Source organism: Miscanthus floridulus, chromosome 4 (genome assembly GCF_019320115.1).
Source record: "Miscanthus floridulus cultivar M001 chromosome 4, ASM1932011v1, whole genome shotgun sequence".
NCBI classification, from domain to species: Eukaryota; Viridiplantae; Streptophyta; class Magnoliopsida; order Poales; family Poaceae; genus Miscanthus; species Miscanthus floridulus.
This window is the reverse complement of record NC_089583.1, coordinates 111,234,786-111,247,857: the sequence shown is the minus strand read 5'-3', so window position 1 is coordinate 111,247,857 and position 13,072 is coordinate 111,234,786. Positions and strand designations below refer to the sequence as shown.

At 53.6% G+C, this 13,072-nt stretch overlaps 1 protein-coding gene across 1 annotated transcript; it reads right to left on the bottom strand.

Moving 5' to 3' along the window:
• Positions 1–8,575: 8,575 nt before the first annotated feature.
• LOC136550333 (U-box domain-containing protein 4-like) lies at positions 8,576–11,991 on the bottom strand. The gene is made up of 2 exons (XM_066541877.1): positions 10,450–11,991; positions 8,576–9,266 (listed from the first exon to the last, which is right to left on the bottom strand). Exons 1-2 carry the CDS (start codon positions 11,986–11,988, stop codon positions 9,177–9,179), a joined length of 1,629 nt encoding a protein of 542 aa, XP_066397974.1. The 5' UTR covers positions 11,989–11,991; the 3' UTR covers positions 8,576–9,176.
• Positions 11,992–13,072: the final 1,081 nt, after the last annotated feature.

Genomic DNA, 13,072 nt, shown 5'->3' with positions numbered 1-13,072 from the left:
GGGATTCTTGCGCTCTGTGGCCGCGACCAGATCAGCCTCTAGGACCTCTTGCTTCCCCAGGTGCCCCTTTTTCTTTCTCTTGGGGAGGTGGGAGGCTGAGGCCTTGGGGGCCTCGTCCCTCCGCTTACCCTTAGTGTTGGTGTCAGGGAAGATGGCTCCGACAGCCTCTTCACCCGAGGCGAAGCTGGTGGCGATGTCGAGGAGCACGGCAGCAGAGCACGGCACATTGCAACCTAACTCTCGGACCAAGTCCCGACAAGTGGTGCCCGAGAGGAAAGCTTAGACGATCTTCGAGTCACCGACGCTAGGCAGCTCGGTGCACTGTTTGGAGAAGCGCCGGATGAAGTCTCAGAGAGACTCGTCTGGCTTCTGGTGATAGCTCTTAAGATCCCAGGAGTTCCCAGGGCGCACGTATGTGCCCTGGAAGTTCCCGACGAAGATCCTAACTAAGTCGCGCCAGTCGTGGATTTGCGAGGGAGGAAGGTGCTCGAGCCAGGCTCACACCGAGTTCGACAGGAGCAAGGGGAGATTGCGGATGATGAGCAGGTCATCATCCGCGCCACCTAGCTGGTAGGCCAGGCGGTAATCGGCAAGCCAGAGTTCGGGGTTGGTCTCACCGCTGTACTTCACGAGATTTGCCGGTTGTCGAAACCGGGTGGGGAAAAGAGCGGCACGGATGGCCCTACTGAAGACCCGAGGGCCTGGCGGTTTAGGGGAAGGACTGCGGTCCTCCCCGCTGTTGTAGCGAACCCGCCTCGGTGTGGGTGGTAGCCTTGAGTGGGCCCCTCATTGTCGTGGCGTCATCGCCTGCTGACCACCTCATGGTCTCCCTACACCTCGCGCCGATTGCCGAGGCTGTCCAGAAGCATGGGGACCCTATGGGCTATTGGCGCTCGGTCGGGCTCGGGACGAGCCGGGGCTTCCCTGTCCTGCCGAGGCGGTGCCGTGGGCAGGTTCGAGGCACCCCTGTGTCACCGGGAGGCGGAACTCTCAGCCTGCTGAACCGTGCCGGTCTCTAGGAGATCCCGGAGCTCGCCGCGGACCCGCCCGCCCCCCGTGGTAGAAGGCTCGGGCATTGCGTGGACCAGCATTGCCGCAGCCGCGACGTTCTGGCTAGCGCGATTGAAGACTGGGGGTTGCTCACTCCCTTCATCATCGTGGATGCGGTGATGCACATCGTGGGCCCTCCGTCGGGCTCCCCCGTCTTCGCCGCGGCCTCGCTGTTCTTGTTCGAGAGAGTCTCAAAGCTGCTGTAGAAGGAGTTGGTCTTGTTCGACCTTGGCCTAGAGCTCACGGAGCTGCTCTAGGTCTGGGCGCTGAGGTCGTGCAAGAGTGACATTCTCATTTCATGTGGCTGGCAGGACATTGCGTGGGGGCATGGCGGCGCCTGCCCCTGGACAAAGCGGGGAATGGCTACCTGCCCCCTCATCCTCTTTGCCGGCCCTCGGCATCCTGAGCCCGACGTGAAAACACTCGCGAGTGGGGTCATAAGTGCCTTCATCGTCGGAGTCGGAGTAGCCGAGGCAGTAGTCGCTTATGGCCAAGAACTGGCGCAAAGCCCCAGGGTCGTGGAGTCCAAAGAAATCCACTCTGGGCCATGCCTCGTCTTCATCCGAGGAGTCAGCATGGGTGCTCAGGTCAAGAGCGAAGTGCTGATGTCGTTTCAAGGGATTCTCGTGAGCGGTAGTGTAAGCGTAGGCGTAAGAGGTGGCGGCATTTCTCAACCCAAAGGGGTATGGGGATGGTGCCATCGCCAGATTCTGCTCCACCGGGGTCAGTTCTTCAGGGAGTGGTGGAGCAGAGCTTGATGACTGGGCATCACCGCGGGTCACCGGCGATTTTCCTTTGTCCAAGCTCAGGCTAGACAGCTCCCCAGCCAGGGACCCTGTGCCAACAGCTAGTCATAGGATATCGGCGAGGAGTGGCGTGCTGCCCCGGGTTCGCGTAGTGTCGGGGTGGCCTTGCTCGCGTCATGCCTGGCGAGCGCGGCGAGAGCGGCCGCCCGGGCGCCGCCTACGCATGGGCTGTTGGTGCGTAACTTCATCGTCGGACGGTGAGGCTCGAGGTGTGAGGAGTACCATGTCGTACTCATGCCCTAGAGACATGAACTCTAGGCTCCCAAACCAAACTACGGTGCCGAGACGCAATGGTCGTACGGGGTCTGCCATCCAGAACCTGCTGGGATGATGAAACTGACACGCAGAGGCCTCTACCTGGCGTGCTAACTGTCGGTGTTTCGAACCGGGGGGTCCTCAACCGACTAGTGAATTTGTTCTACGTGCTCCCGATTCTGGATGGTGATGCAAAGAGACACAAGATTTATACTGGTTTAGGCAATCGGTGCCCTACGTCTAGTCTAAGAGATTGAACTCGTTTTCCTTGCACCGAAGTGCTCGTAGTAGGGGGTTACAAGCTAAGGGAGAGAGGGAACTAGTCCCAGGTCTCGGCAGAGTGTCGTGTGGGCCGTCTGAGACGTTGCTCTCAAGCGGTAGGAATGTGTGCGTATGTGTTACCAAGTGTTCTTTCTTCCTTGTTCCTCTCCCCTCTTAGTGGCCCAAGTCCTCTCCTTTTATAGTTGAAGGGAGGACAAGGGCAGTACATGCATTACTATGCGGCGTCGTATCAACAGGGGTGGCATGTTCGAGTCCTGTGGCCTGTTCCTGTGGCGGTGTGATCGTCGGAGAGGTCCGTCCTTGGAGCACTGAGGCGGCGTGGCTGTCCCATCTGATCCTGTGCGTCATGGGAACCCCGGGACGGCCTTGGAGTGGGTGGGACAGCGGACGTGCAGACCACTGTGGATGGACTGTGCGCGAGGCCGAGGCTTGATCGGCGCCGAGATCACACCATAGTGGGGGGTCTCGGCAGGCATGAACCCCAAGATAGGCGAGACCTTGGTGTACCGTACCGAGGCCCCGAGTGGGCGGCTGGTCTGATGCATCGGCTTGGAGGCGGTGATGATCCGGGCCAAGTTGTCCGCATGATGTTGTTTCGAGGCGGGGATCGCAGGGCACAGTGTAGTATGGGCGCTGATCGTGGGCACAGCGGCAGGGCACAGTGGCCGGTAATCCCCGCCGTACCCTGTCCCAGCCGGAGTGGGTGGCTGATCGTGGGCACAGCGTTAGGACACAGTGGCCGGTAACCCCCGCCGTGCCCTGTCCCGGCCGGTATGGCGCTGATGCGACCTCGGGTCCCGTCGGCCCTTTCGTGGCATCGAGCCATCGTCCGGCTGAGATTGCAGGAGTGGTTGGAGTATTAATGAGACATGACGCGCTGTCGGGAGGGTCGGCCGAGGCGGGGGGGCGACGGGCCGCGGACGAGCCGGCCTTGAGCGACACAGAGAATGAGGCCTCGCGTGAGACGGAGATCAAGCTCCTTGCCAAGGCCTCGCACGAGAGGCCTCGCGCGATATGGAGAATGCTCCTCCTGTCGAGGCCTTCCGTGGAGAGCCTCGAGCGAGGCGGAGATGGCGTTCCTTTCCGAGGCCTTCCCTGGGGAGCCTCGCACGAAGCGGAGTTTGCGTTAGGATGCCGAGACCTCATGCTTGAGGCCCGAGGCGAGGAGGAGGAGGAGGACCCAGTGGGCTCGGTCGTGGCGGGTGAGGGGCCCACGACTTACCTTCTAGCTTTTATTTTTTAGATGGGACTTTAGCGACCCATTTGATGTTTGCTTGGGGTACCCCATTCTAAGGTACCCGACAACATTGTAATTACACGAGGGACACTTGTTTATCTTCGTCCAAAGAGCAAACGGTAGGACAGAAAGAGCCAATATAAGCACATTCTTCCAACAGCCACTCTTACCGATAGATGTAGGAATTCCTTCACAGCATTCATCTGTGAGCAGCTAGGAGGGGAGAGGAGTTGCTGCTCCCAGAGATGCTTTGAAATCTCTAAGTGCCTCCTCATAATTTTTATACTTCAAATACCTTGCATTCTTTAATCCAAGACCCTGTTCACTATATTCATACCAGGTTCTATAGATTTCAGGTTGTTTCCCATGGAAAACCACATAGCAAGATGCTATTTTCTTTGAAATCAGAATTGTCATTAGCCTTGGTCCTTTGTGAATCATGAAACAAGGCATGAGTGAGACATTGAAGTTCTAGGGATCGATGAAAGAAACAACCCATGATCCTAAATGCCACACCGATGGCTTGGTTCATCTTGTTGAAATGAAACAATTGACATCATAGGCTAAAAAAGTGGCCTCAACTCTAGAATTTGGTGCTACAATTCATGGAAGTACTCATCACAGGTGGTTGCACATGTAGCAAACAAGTCTAGAAAAAGCAACAACTTTGAGACTGCAAATAAGTAGGAATAGAACATCAAGGCTGCTATGGAACCCATCTGGCCATCCATTCTCTGCCGTCATCCAACTGGTGTTGCAAGAGAATGGATGGTTCATATGGATTTGATGACAACGATGAAAATAAGCAAGAACAAGCCATGAAAAAACAATAATAATAGGAAACAGTTGTGCAGCCACCTCATTATTTTTTCCCACACTGTGCATCATAGGCCAGATCAGAAACCCACTTTAGGCACCAACTCATGGAAACACATGTATCAAATCCAAGAAATGATAGAAATATATGAAAGCATGAAGTGAAGATTCAAACAAGGCCATCCCTAAAATCATGAAAGCCATGAAATCCATGGGCACATCCATTCACTGCCATCAGCATGGTATGAGCATGTTGTTGCTAGGGAATGGATGTGTCCCACGGGTTCATTGACACCCATAAAAAGCACAATGTAATATAGTCCTCCCAATACAACAGGAACATAAAAGTGACAAATATAGTAGCAGTAGCAGTAACCAACAGAGGTTACTAATTAATACATCAAGTTTGTCTTCAAATAAATGTTCCAGTGCTCGAAATCAACATTCATAGCAACTACACAAACATCATATATCCAAACAATCATTCCACAGAGATAAATCGAAATCAAAATAGGGCAACAGGAAACCTTAGAATGAAAGCAAAGGGGATTTTGGGGGGGGGGGGGGATTTCACCTCGGGGGAGTCGACGGAGACAGAAAGAAGCGCAAGGACGGAGAAGAAGAAGAGCCGCCGTGGAAGCAAAAGCAGATCCGGTACGGGACGAAGCAGATCGACCCCAACTGAGACTAGCCGCACCACCGAAGGAAGAAGAAGACGAAGCAGGAAGACGACCGCGTCCACGAAGCCCGGCGGGAGGCGCAGCAGTGCCGCGGCCAAGCGGATCCTGACCGCTTGAACGGAAATGAAGACCGGAGAGGAAGAAGCCCGCCGCGCCGCATCACCACTACACCAACACCATCGGTCACTCAACGCGAATGTAGTGGGGAAGACAAGCTGGAGGGGGGAGAAGAAGGCAGCGAGTGAGGAGGGCGGCATATAAAAGGCAGCTGATTTCAGCGAGGATGAGCGCGGGAGAAAGTTTCATGGTTTCCGCACGAGCCCGCGCGAGCCGCCGCCGCCGCCCCGAAATCGTCAGTGTGAGGACGGAGGGAGCCTAGCTCTAAAGAAACGAACCCTCGGAGCATCCCCCAGATGCAGGATTGCGAGTGCGTTTTGCACGCACAGAGCCGGACCGTCAGCCGAGCCCAGCAAATCAAACAGGCCGGATTGCAGCTGAGGAGCGCCGGCCACCCAGGCCCTAGGCTCTCCCTCAGTGTCACTATCTAGTACTCTACTGGTATATCGGTATGTCGCTCTGAAACTAGAGGATTGTACTTGTACCTCAGTACATGGCACCATGCAACCAGCATGGGTAGATTCGATGGTCGATGCCCTGCGTGCCATCTTGGTGCAATGGACGGGACGGTTGGGGTCCATTGACATGCCTACACGCCCCTCGCCCTTCTGCGAGGTGCTAACTGCTAACACAGTGCCTGTGCGGTGATGGTACAGCACGGCTGCATCGCATCTGTCCTCGCGCCCGGCCGGCGCACATGGCCGTGCCGTTACGGGCGCCAACACCTCGTCACCGGACCATGCAGCCGGGGCCGCTTTCGGCTCTCTGCGGCACGGAACCGCAGAAGACAGCACACCACAGCGGAGCGTCCCAGCCTCCCTGGTCGATCGACGGCGACGGACGGCCGCCAAGATTTCTACAGCCGTTCCTTTCAGGGCGCAGGACAGATTTTGAGTTTTTTTTTTTCTTTTACAGGTCTCGTGCTGCACTGTTGCACCCTGTGTACAGTCTGTAACGGGACGAGGACAGGAGCTAGCGGACGAAGGAGTGGCGGGAAAGGAACAGTGCACGCCGCTCATTTTACAGATCATGAAGCGAATAGCTTTGCAAGTTGCCAGCAGACAGCGTCAGCTACTTGTCTATGGCAGGGGGTCTCGCTGTGTCTGTGCGGTATGGCCGTTGGCGGCGGTAGGGTATATCGGTCACCTGGCGACGTTTTTCTTTGAGCTTTTCTATACGCTGACCAGCTGATATGGTCCATACGACGGATACCGACGCGACAAGCTTTGCAGCGGTTTTAGCGTTCAGACGGAGCTTGCCCGTGCCTCTTCTTTTTTTATTCTTGCACGAGTGGTACACGATATGACGTTTGTTAAGATTTGTCTGTGAAGACTTGCTGTTGCAAGCTGTTAACGCTTCAGATACAGAGACGGGGCCAAATCAGATGCAAATTTGGCTCGTAGGCTGAGGATATGGCCCTGCTCTCTCAAATATGGCTCCTTGCGTGGCGTATGACCTCTGTTGGCACTGGTAGTTGGCCATAGAACAGCTCTCCAGCGTGCAATATGATGAAAGATATGCTACACGCTGACCGGTCCATCCACATCCTGTTCGTTTGTTCGTATAGGATCGTAGATTATAAGCTGAAATAATATTTTTTCTCTTACATTAAATCAGTCAGCAGTAAATAATCCATGATCGTTTACGACAAAACGAACAGGCCGCCAGTTTTCTAGATCATGACCATCCGGGGCGTCGGAGTAGCTAGCTTTGAAATGGTTGCTTGATTCTGACGGAGCTTGTTGATGACTCTTGTTTCTATTCTACTGCTCCCTTCGTTCGGGAAAGAATGAAATTCTAACGGTGTTTATGGTTTTGTATCCTAAGTTTAATCAATTATAGATAAAAAGTATTAATATTTATGATATCAAATAAATATATTTAGATTAATTATGAAATGTATTTTTATAATAAATTATTTTGTAGTCGTAAATGTGAATAATATTTACTAGAAATTTGATTAAATGTGAACTACTTTTGCTAATGTGCAGTACGTAGTTGCATTCTTTTCTAAACTCCTCAACATACTCCCTCAGTCCAGAAAAAAATGTAATTATGAGAAGCGTGCCAGTTAAACTAACTCAAGTTTGACCAAGTTTATAGAAAATAATATTATCATTTATATCTTCAAATAAATTAATTCTAAAAATATATTCTATAACTAATCTAATGATACTTATTTTATTTAATGAGTGCTAATACTTTTTTATATAATTTTAGTCTAAATTTAAATTGTTTGACTTCGCATGATGTAAGAATTGTATTTTTTTTTACGGAGGGAGTACCACGTACACTGAATATCTGCAATCCAGTTGTTGCAAGCTGTTCACCAAATCAGAGGCAAAATTTGGCGTCTGGCCTATCGGCTCAGCTAGGGAGCGTTTGGTCTTACCTCTAAATTTTAGTTGATGTCCCATCAGATATTTAGACATATGCATGGAGTATTAAATATAGACTAATTACGAAACTAAATATACATATTGAGATTAATTTATGAGACAAATTTTTAAAGCCTAATTAGGCCATAATTTGACAAGGCGGTGCTATAGTAAACATGTGTTAATGCCGAATTAATTAGGATTAATAAATTCGTATCGTGAATTGCTAACAGATTCTGTAATTTATTTTTTATTAGGATCCAAACACCCGATACGACATCTCATGTGATGTCCCATAAAACGTCTTAAACTTAGTCCTGAATCAAACACCCCTAACGTTCCTCAAATTTCAGTCCGGTTGGTCGAGATCTCGGCAAAAATGGCGACGAAAGCGAGCGATCGACCCGATCGAATCAACGTCGTCGTCACATCCTTCATCCCTGGCATGCATGCATGCGCCAGGAATCGGCACTGAACAACAGGAAAGCCCAACTGGATCGCGTCCGCGAGTCAGTCTCGAATTAATTCGTTATCCTGCTCCGTCAGACAGGTCATATTCTGATGCTGCTATAAACAAGATGATGGAGCGAAATTTTCTCTCCTAAACAGCGCCATTGCGTCAATCATCTGCCAAGGAACAGGGCACCGGCCACCGGGACACGGGCCAATGGCGCCTGTCTCAGCCAGCTAGCCAGGACAGTGACCTGACCTGAGGTTATGCAGCCTGTGGAGCGCAATGGGGTGGTGCCGATCAATTATGTCCAGCAGAAGATCCAGGATTGCACTGTCGTTGGGATTTTGAGCGAGCGCTTGCACATTTTGGGTTCGTGTGTTGCGTTTCTGATAGTGATAAGAACTGACAAGATAGATGATTGATAGATCTAGAGCAGCCATTAAAAGGAGTCGCTGTTCGTGACAGCTAGCCAAGCCAAATGGTTGGCTGATGTCGTGGAGTTCAGAAACTTCCATCGGTGGCATTCATATCCCGTCAATGTCAATCTGTGTAATGTATGTTTACAAAGTGCTAGCTCGAACTTTTGATAGTACATTAGAGTTCTTACGGTATGGCTAACCAATACACGGATTCAGTAGTAACGAAACAACTGAGAGCAAAAATAGAATCACGAAATGTTCGCAAAACATGTGACAAACTGAGTAGATAAAAAGGAGCAGAGGAATTTGGACTCGAACCTCAAGCAAAAAACACATGGTTGACGATCCAACATTCCCTATAACCTGACAAGACAAAGCAAGCATACCCTAGCATCCTGTACACAGCTACAATCCAGCATCATCGTCATCACCGCTAAAATCTGCTACTAGCATACCCTGAGACCTTGAATCCTCCCTTCTTAAGCCATACTCTTAACTGACGTTACGTTAGTAACCAACCAAGCATCCTCAGTCGCAAACCACATGTGTATTCACATAGCCAAACCAACCAGAACCAGCTGTTATTTACAGATGATCTGAACATTGCACCCCCTGGAGTAGCTGATCTGCTCTCAAGACTCCCCCAGAGAATGGAGCAGATTTCGACCACATAATTCTTGCTTTACCTAGCCAAGCTAGTAGCTGCAACTGCTCCAGCTCTGCAGCCAACCCCTTGTCGCTGCTCCCGCAGGTATCCAAGCAAAGTCTCAGCCTGCAAATTATGCAAGAAAACCTTAGTGACTCCACAACTTCTAGAATTTGGAAGCACTTTTCAGATTCGCTAAAACCGATTAGCACATGCGTTGTAACTTGTAAGCCAGACAAATGAGGGGACATTGTTCCAAGCTATTCCTCTTCTCTCTTTAAAGAAATTAGGAGTTTTCTTAATTTAACAGGGTATGTTGTTTCCTCGAAGGACCAAGCTAGTAGCAAAAGCACTGCAGTGTTGGCTTGCAGTGCAGAAAACAGCAAGCGAATCCTCCTGTAGTCCTTGGAACAGCCTGTTCGGGAGGCCGTAAACGATCGTGGATTATTTACTGCTGGCTGGTTTGGTGTGAGAGAAAAATACTGTTCTCGGTTAGAAATTTACGACCGTTTACGAGCCAGCGAACAGGCTAACAGATCCTCGAGTGTACTCGACAAATGTAAAAAATAAACAAGTGCGTGTCTCCACAATTTGAATGGAATCCAAAGGTCAACACCTGACTTGATATGCATGCAACCTATAGCACGCACGAAGGCCTTATACCAAACATGGATAACACCGAGCACTTCTTAGGAACAGGTAAAAATCTACCTAAACCACGAGTACATGTACAGCGAGCCCTTTCCTTTCTCTAGGTTTAAGTGTACTTTTCAGTACTCGGTGTCAATCAGACTTCAATCAAACTCAAACTGATACTAACTTCGCGGCATACTGTTTAGTACAATCAGTTCTAAACTGACTGGCAAAAGTGACTTCAGTCGCATCAGCAAACGCTCAAAACGACTTCAACATTGTTCTACTCAACAAAATTTAGCAAGGCGAATCATGTCCGATTAGGGGCTGTTTAGTTTCCAAATTTTTTTTACTCCGGTAGTAAAAGAGCATGTTTGGACACATGTACGGAGTCCTTAAGTGTAGGAAAAAAAAAAACTAATTGCACAGTTCTCGGCAAAATCACGAGATGAATCTTTTAAGCCTAATTATTATTAGATTCGTCTCGCAGTTTCCTGATAGATTCTGTAATTTATTTTTTTATTAGTATAAAAAACCCTTCCGATATACTTCTGACACATCCGATGTGACACCAAAAAATTTTAACTCCCCAACTAAACAGTAGGGCATAGCTAGACGTGAAGAACTAGTAGCACTGAAATTTGTCGAAGAGAAAGGTGGGGTTTGTGCTGCGTACCTTGTGCTTGGCACGGGCAGAACCGGACTGCGATAGCGCGACAAGTGGCGGGATGGCGCCCTCGCGTACAAGAAGCGCACGGTTATGCGGGGAATCGGAGCACATCTGCAGCAGCGCCACCACGGCGAACTCCTTTTCCTTGGCAGGGCCGTCCTCGATGGCCTCAACCAGCGCAGGGATCCCGCCAGCCTCCACCACGGCTTCGCGTCCCTCGGCGATGCCCGCGAGGCTCCCCAGAACCACCATTGCCTTCTCGCATGTCCCGCTGCCGCGCTCGCCGATGAGGTGCACGAGCGGCACGACGGCGCCGGCGCTGACGGCGCGCTCCTTGTTCCTACGCGCGGAGCAGAGGCGGTAGAGCGTGGTGAGCGCGTCCTTCTTGCCGCGCGTGGAGCCCGCGGAGAGCAGCGCGACGAGCGGCGGGATGGCGCCGCAGGCCCCGATGGTGGCGCGGTTCTCCTCGATGCCCGAGAGGCTGAGCAGCGCGCACGCGGCGTTCTGCTTGGCCGGCGCCGTGCCGGTGCGCAGCGCGTAGACGAGCGGCTTGATGGCGCCCGCCGCCGTGATGGCGGAGCGGTTCCGCTCCTCGAGCGAGAGGTTGAGCAGCGCGGTGACCGCGCTCTCCTGCGCCACGGGGTCGGTGCTCCGCAGCAGCGGCACGAGCGCCGGGATGGCGCCCGACACGCCGATCAGCTCGCGGATGTCGGACCGGTGCTTCGCCAGCAGGCGTATCCTGGCCGCGGCGGCGCGCCGGGCGTCCGGCCCGGCGTCAGGCCCCAGCGCCTGCACGCACGCCAGCACGAACGGCTCCACGCGGTCAAGCGGCGCCGCATCCGCCGACAGATCCATGGACTCGAGATCGTTCAGATCCACGGCGGCGCCCGCCGCCGCGTCCGGCGCGTCGGATCTGGGCGCCGCCGCGCCCGCAGCCGCAGCGAGGCGCTCGAGCTCCCCGGAGATGTCGGAGTTGAAGCTGGAGTAGTCGGAGAAGTCCCGCGACAGCTCTAGCAGCTCCGTGGCGGCGGCGTTGATGGCGGAGGACGACTTGGCGACGGCCGCCGGGTGCGCGGGCCCCGCGGTGGCGGCGAGCTCGCGGAGGTGGAAGTCGATGACGGAGTCGGTGAGGTTCTCAATGTCCGAGTCGCCCGCGTCGGCCTCGCCGTCGCACGGGGCCGGGGACCCCGGGGAGGAGTCCGGCTGCAGCAGCGCGGAGCGAATGGTGCGCATGGAGTGGCCCTGGCGGCGCTGCGGCCGCGCGGCCGCGCAGGGGCTCTGCCCCGGCGAAGGCGAGGGGATCTGGGAGCCAGCGAGCGAGACCATGGCGGGCGGGCGGGAGGGTGGCGGGTAGGGGAGGGAGGGGAAGGTGGGGAGTTGGTTGGACGCTGTACTGGTGTGCGTATACGTATACGCTCGCCGCCGATGCGTCTGCCGTGCACAGCACAGTCCGCAACGCAGGAGCAGCAGCGGAGCAACCCCGGCGGGCGCGAGTGCGGTGTGGATCTTTGTAGCCGCTTTTGAGAGGGTATACCATAGTGGCATAGTGCCATGCCGGCTGCTGGCCGACCCCTAGTTATGAGCCTATCCCGATGACACGTGGGACCGGTAAACTGTGTGCGGAGCTGTCAGTGGGTTGGGCTTGGATTGGACTGCCAGTGCCGCAGTGAACGCCTTGGCTGGTGTGGCCCCTGGCTTTGTGTGCGTGCTGAGGTGAGGAGTGAGGACGGGAAGCGAGCAACGGAACGGAGCAAGCAAGGAATCGCTCTTTCCGTTTTGTTCCTTGTTCCGTTTCCGCCCCGCGCCAGGCTAACAACAATCCGACGATGCTGCCAGCCTGCCACGGGGCGGTAGCGTTCGTCTGTCGTGAGTCGTGGCTCCGGAGCCCGGAGTTTGGTGGAGAAAAGAGACGAAACCGACGGTTGGATTGGATGTCCGTGCGCACGGCCCACGGCAGCCGCGCTCCACAGGGGGCGGCGTGCCGGGGCATTTGGCAGATTTTTGCAGGCACGGCGTGGGTGGCGCGCCGGGTGTGGAGCGGTGGACGCTTTGCACGCCTCGTGTCCGCGCGTGCTCTCAACAGGGATTCACGCGGCGTCGGCGTTGGCGTTGGCGTCCGTCGCGCGTCCATCCAAACAAAGGCCGGGGCGGCAACAAAGGCCGGTCAGGACTCAGGTGCGCCGTGCGCGTGTGCCGGTGCGCGCGTGGGGGGAATGATGAAAGCCCGGGAGAAATGGCGCAAAGTAAAGGGAGGAACAGAAGATGAGATGATTGGCTGTCTCGAGTTCTCAACAGAAAGGAGGGGGGCGATGGCCACGGCTGGTGGGTCTTTCTGACAGGTATACGGTGACCACACAAACCACACATGTTTTTACATTGCAAAGGAATCGAAAGATGATGATGGCAGTCAGAGTGCGGGATTTTAAGCTACGCGATTGGCATTAATCCACTGGCTATACGACATTGATGGCTCCGTTACTGGCTTATGAAAACCGGCGTGCCGGCTTGTGCGGCCTCCATCGGTAACGCCTGTCACCCACCCACTGTTGGATTGCCGTGTTAAAATCGGCTTTCATTGTATTGTCTGGTACTGCAAATCAGCTCGACATGGATGGAGTAGCAGTGACTA